The sequence below is a fragment of the Poecilia reticulata genome, linkage group LG7 (assembly GCF_000633615.1).
Source record: "Poecilia reticulata strain Guanapo linkage group LG7, Guppy_female_1.0+MT, whole genome shotgun sequence".
NCBI lineage: Eukaryota > Metazoa > Chordata > Actinopteri > Cyprinodontiformes > Poeciliidae > Poecilia > Poecilia reticulata.
In genome coordinates, this window is record NC_024337.1 from 14,954,027 (window position 1) to 14,960,543 (window position 6,517).

General features: G+C 39.0%; 1 protein-coding gene across 1 annotated transcript in view; it reads left to right on the top strand.

The window, feature by feature from the left end:
• The first annotated feature begins 884 nt into the window (after positions 1-884).
• Positions 885-6,517, top strand: part of syt6a (synaptotagmin VIa) — a 79,520-nt gene continuing 73,887 nt past the window's right edge. Inside the window, exon 1 of the mRNA XM_008414535.2 lies at positions 885-1,232. Coding sequence (XP_008412757.1) covers positions 1,076-1,232 — 157 coding nt within the window. The 5' untranslated portion in view covers positions 885-1,075. The remainder of the gene's footprint in view (positions 1,233-6,517) is intronic.

Sequence of the window (6,517 nt, forward strand, 5' to 3'; positions counted from 1 at the left end):
CCTTTGTATGGACGTGCCCAGGAGACAATCTGTACTCAACAGGTTGTTGCTAAGTAACCAACGAGTGAGTGAATTAGTTGATGCCACCAACGTTGCTTAAATGGGCTGTGAGGTTGAGCCGCTAAAGTAAGGGTTTCCTCTGCCTACATCCCCCAGAAGGCTGTGCGGTTCTGGATCGGAGTTCAGTGGAATAATCAGCATTCCGTCAGACGTATTTTCTATTGATTTTGACCACTTGTCTTCATGATGGATGCCGTTATTGTTTCAATGCACATCACTAGCACCCATTAACCGTTTGGATTTATGAATACACATCCATTTTCCTCTCTCTTTTTAATCGTACCTTTTTCATACCAGCAGCAAAAGTGCACATAAACGCTACTAAGGAACACACAGCCCTCTCTTATACCTTCTTCTGTTGTCATCATCTTTGTCACACAACCAGTTCAAACACCATCAGTACATGCTGTAAACAGAGATCACATCTGAAGCTCTGTCGGTGGGGACAGGGAGACCCAGCAGTCACAGGTGGTTCATCTCTGGGGAAATTTATCACATGAGACGCTCTGAACTCCAGAGACCCGTCATGTCAGGCGACCCGTGAAAAACAAGTGGACATTATGGTGGGTGTTTTTTATTTTTTATTTATTTATTTTTTTTTAGTTTTTGCACAGGCTGGTAAGGGTGAAAGGTTTGACATTTGCAAATGTATCAAGTCTTATCTGTGATTTCTATGGTTCAAGTGAGTTGCTTCATTAAGATATGATGCAACAATTCTATCCTTACATCACCTGGGGACAAATGTGATTCATGTCTGCAAACAGTGTAAGCACTGCTGGTGAACAGCACAAACAACCCACTCATGCACAAGCACACTTGAGTGTATCTGTGTGTAAACGCTGATGAGAGAGAGCGTAGATGAAGGAGAAGAATCAGCCGTGGATGGAGACAAGTTGCATTTATCTTGATGCAGGGCTGCAGCGTGTGAGCTTTTGTGTTTGGATGTCTGTGTGGGGGGTGTGTGTGCGCTAGTCCCCTTGGATGAGCACACGCGTCTGAGGATGCAGCTGGGAGCATGAGTTCTGACCAGGAGGAGTATGACATGGTCTGTCAGAAAGCTGTGACCCTAATTGTTGACCTCTGCCTGCACAACAGCACCCTGTTGGATCAGGAGACCTGTCAGGATTTCCTCTTCGTCTTGACCAGCCAGGGCTTTGATCACAAAGACGCAGGTAAGTAACCGACCTCATGTACTGTGTGTTGTGTGAGAGGCAGCAGCCTTCCTTGTGTGCTTTCTAAAAACTAACTGCAAAGGATTTCTAGTTTGGCTGGTCTTTTCATTGTAGGGTCACAGACGGTTGTTCGGTCAGTTTCAGCTGAATGCTCAAAGCAATAACTACACCCTTAATAAGTTTTGTGACCCACCTATTGGAGCAGAAGGGAATATAGGTGCGTGCGCAAATTCATATTGACTCCCCAATTTATTCCAGAGAGAAAGCATGTGTGTGATTAGTAGATCATCTTGAGCCGAGTCGATTCCAGCTGATGTTGTCCAGACCACTAAAGAAAAAAAAAAAGAGATACATGAATTCCTGTTTTGTGCCTCAGTAGATAACAAATGGACACAAGTGTAGCAGTTAGTGCAACACAGAAGACTTCTGTGTTTAAATCTCAACATCCTGAATGGGTTTTCTAACTTATTCATGAGCTGATATACACATGTATTTAAGGCATGTAATCACATGTTTTGAACTCTTCAGGTAAATTATGCATCAGCTTCTTCACTGTTAAGCTCTGACTCCCTGTCTAATCCAGACAAGATTGATTTTACTGTGTTGGGGTTTCTTCCAACAGAAACACTTAATTTAATTTCCTTCTCACATGCAGATAAAATACAATAAGATATGATCAAAAGATGCTGAAAGCATTATTGTATTTCCGACTTGGAGACGCATGCCTCCATGAGCTTTTATCAGGTCGAGATTTGGAGATTGCATGAGTTAGATGTTAAACACTTCCTTGCAGCGTGAAAAGTGATTCATTTCCATCTGATCTCATGAAAATAACTACTGCAGAACAGCTGTTTTAGAAGCTTGTCAGAGAATACAATTGTGCCCCAGTCTGTGATTGTTTTCATAGATCCAATCTGTAGTGGTTTGCTAATCTTTCCCTTTTTACATTTCTCCTCAAACCAAAACGTATTGTCCCCTGTAGTGCTGATCTGACGTGCCGTGTTTATCTAAAAGAAAAGTTTTCAGCCTTATCCTCAGGTGCATGCCACAGTGGAAATATTATTTCTGGCTGTTTCTTCAAGAATGCTTTCCTGCTCACAGAGTGCATGTCACACCAATCCTGACCAAATACACTGTCACCTCACATCATCCTCAGCAGAGGCATTGAACGTACATCACAGAGCCAGTGGCGTCCACCACTGAGCTGTGGGGACACTAAATGCCATTGCATGTTATGTGGCCACTGATGTAAATTCCTTCTGCCACATGGAAGCTAAAGACAAGCTGCTTCTCATAATGTTGGAGGATGTCTAGGCTGGGGGTTGTAGAAGATGTCGTCTTGCATGTATTTTCTGTGCAACAATGCAGGAATCCCGCAGAGAGAACGCGGGCGATAGTATGGAGAAACCACCACTGAAATGAATTATTTAATTGAAGATTAAAGAGATTGTGACCTCCAGCTGTTGAGGCTAAAGCTTTATTGTAATTACAAACTTAACACATTAGTCACAGACAGACCCTCAGGCACATCCACTATAGGACTGCCTGGGCACTTGCAAAACATTTGCAATACAAGGTTTATGCATCTATTTAAGCCCTGGCAAGCTGATAGTTGCATCTAAAGCATGTGGCCAATAAAGGCTTAATGCATTAATTTCTAAGAATAACTGTTCATATGCAAAGAAAAACATCACATTCCTAAACATAACTAATTGTGGCGTGTAGTTAGCATTTCATATCTACTGTCTTCTGAAAGGTTGTGGTACTTGTGACATAAGAGAAAGAAAAAAAGAACACTAATAGAGCAAAAGAGGAGAGAACCATTGTTGAAAATGATTGAATTCATAATATTCTGTTTTAACAGAATGTAGAGCTTTACATGCAGAGGTTAAAAACCATAAATTAAGTAAATTTACTCAAAAACAACACATTCCCATTAGGAACTCATACAAAAACTATAGTTAGAACCTAAGCTAAGTTTTTAATTCACTAGCAAACAAATTGACCGTCAGAAGGAAACGTTTTAATATTCTGACTCATCAAATACAATTTCAAAGCATATGGATAGACCAGGGGTGTCCAATGTGTGGTCTGGGGGCCTTTTGTGACCAATGAATGAATTTTTTGTGGAATTTGTTTTCTGCCAGAAATAGATTAAAACATTTTTGAGACCAACAAAATGTAAACTACATTATTTTATGTTTATTATAAAATCATGTTTATGTTTATTTTTATGTTTATTAAAGAAAACATACTTTGACTTTTTTTTCCAGGCAATTTTGGCCCAAACTCAAAAAGTTTGGACAACACTGACGTAGACAAACAGTTTTATCTTTCAGTCATCAGTCAGTCATCTCTTACAATCAAGTTCTGGATAATAAACAATCATTTAGAAGTCCCATCCCAAATGTAAATTCTCTTTTAAGATATTTTATCAGTTGTTGAGGTTGCAATACATCATCTGTACTGCAACAGATGATGTACTGTTGCAGTACAGATGCAACAGTACATTGCATCTGTACTGCAACAGTTTTTTTCTCAAGAAAGTAGCACTATTTTTCCACCATGAACTCTATTTGCCTAATATTTAATTAGCCAAATATCAGAAGGAAATGGCGTGAGCATCTAGAGGTGCTTGTGAGCAAAATGTTGCACCCCTGCATCTTTGGTGTTATTTGCTTTGTGGATTAAATGCAGAGATGAAGCAAGGAGCCACTGATGAGCAAAATTGTGACATAAGAAGTAGTGGAATGTGAGGATATTGGGGCCTCAGCGAAGGCCTGTGCAGGCTCATGCTGGTGTGGGCGAAATAAGTTTTGTCTTCACCTGTGTAATACGTTTTTGCTTGTGTGGTGCATTGGGAGGGATCTGCCAGTTCTACACTTGCGTTCTTATATAGTATAAAATGTCATGGCTGGAAGTAAGTTTGTACTTGTTCTTGGCATCTTGAGTAAAAGAACAAATTTCTCGATTCTTGCATTTTTGATGGGGCCTTAAGAAGTAAAAAAAAACCTAATATTTGACCATAATAATATCACCAATAATAGGATCCATATAAGATGGCTGTAGGGCTTCAAGACAAATCTCTTTTCTTTGTTTTGTTGACTTTTTTCAATGTACTTCTTTACTATGCATATTTTTGGTCACATGAAGTCTATAGAAGAACTTCAATAAAGTAAGCCATTGGATATAGTTGGTGTTTGAAAAACTTTGTGTTCACTTTCAACATAAAATGTCAAGCAGATCAGATCCATAAGTGTTTTGGGACACTTTTGTGAGTTTTGTTTGTGTTGAGCTCTTCTTCTCCCGCCTATGACCACCTTGACAGCATCCCCCACTTAACTCTTTCCTTTTTTGGAATATCAAATCTCACAATAAAAGGATTAACACCAGCACTTGATTTCTAATTATGATTAGTCTGATATCTGTGATGGATCTTTCTGACTTAAATCTGCTGCTGCAATAAATCAAACAGTCTTACATCATAAAAGACACGGGTTACAGTCGAGATCTTATAATCTTGAGCTTGCACTGTGCAGCATGTTCAAATCCTGTAGGATTTCTTTAATCGTCACCATATGCTGGGCTTCAGCTCGTAAAATATGCAATAAAACACAATATTGCACTATCAGCGTTATTGTGGTAATAAAACCTCCAAACGCTCATCAACATACTAAGAAATACACTTCCAAAATGATATTTTGTGAATACAGTCACATGTCATTTCTGTGGTGGACTCAGCTTTTTCCCGAGCTGCGTTTATTCTTACAGATACAACAAGGTATCAGAAACATTTCTCAGAGATTTTTGTCGACAGTGACACATCCATGATATGAATCTCTTGTTCCTTACATCTCAAAGGTTCTCTCTGAAATCTGGTGTCTGTGGAGGCCAGTGGAGTAGAGTGAACTCATTGTGCTAAAAGAAAACTCTTTGATATGATTTTAGCTTTGTGACATGGTTTATTATCCCACTGGAAATAACTCTGGCTATACTGTGGACATGGTCAGGTGTTAACAGCACATCCCCTGCTGGTTTAGTGTAGTTGTGTGTGTGTGTTTTGTGTGGCAAAATCAAGAATTAAATAACCATGTACATGGTGAGGACTTTTAGATGCAGCATGTACATGTGCTCTGAGCTTTTGAGCTGATCTGTGTTCTTCTTCAGCACCTGGGACTCATCAGGATGGAGCCGTCCCCGTAGTTTAAAGAACAAACCTCCTTCTGTGAAAAAGCCACACATTCCTCCACGCTCCATTAAATCACCAGTCAAACACAGGCCACACAACAATAAAAACAGTTACACAGCTCATTCAACTCAGTCAATCCTTTGTTAGGAAACACTCACAAATAATAGCTGTGTGTTATATTCCATATCTCTAATACAGACATGTTTTTCACCTGAACTCACACAGGATGTTTATGTGTAGAACTAAAACAGCAATTCAGCATTAAATAGTGCAACTTCAAAAAATGATGACACCAAGTCAAACTCTTTTTATCCAATCGGCCCAAGTTCCACTCATCTTATAAATGCTAGTCAGATGAAGCTCCTTTAATGACACGGGATTTTCCCTAACGCTGCAAATGCTGCATTCAGGTACAGCTGGGAACTAGTTTGTCAAAATTAAAAGACAACAACAGCAAAGTTTTTTTAAACATGTTTAATTTTCAAATAATTGCACACTGTCTTATGATTTCTATAGATTAACATTGAATGTTTTCAAAAGGTTTTATTGTGTCTCTAGCCAGGCCCTGGCTGCTCATGCTACTTTATTCATTGAAAATAAACACAACTCAACGTTCCACTTTTTGTGATCTTTAGAACATTATAAAATCTAATAACCTTCAGAAATTGATAAAAAGACTGTTTACTGCTGACCGAAGTAAAAAAATAAATCATATCTAATGATGTGTGCCACAAACGTATCAAACTGTGTTTTTGTTGTACCCAGTAGCTATTTGAGCCCCGTTAGCCTGTCATCTAGAGGCAGTCTGCCTGTTCTCCTCTGAACTCAATGCATTTTGTCTTTATAACTGACACACACACAATATTTTTCCCCTTTCGACACATTCTCTGATAGTTTTGAATATGCATCCCAAAAATGAGCAGTTTCTGATGCAATCACCAAGCAAGTTAAAAGTTACTTAAATCCCCTTTGTTTCAAATTTTGATGCTGTTTGAACTTCAGCAAGTCATCTTCACCATGATGCTGATGACTAGATATGTTGGGTTTCTGCCATGTTATTGACTAATTTGACATTTTCATTACTTATATATATATA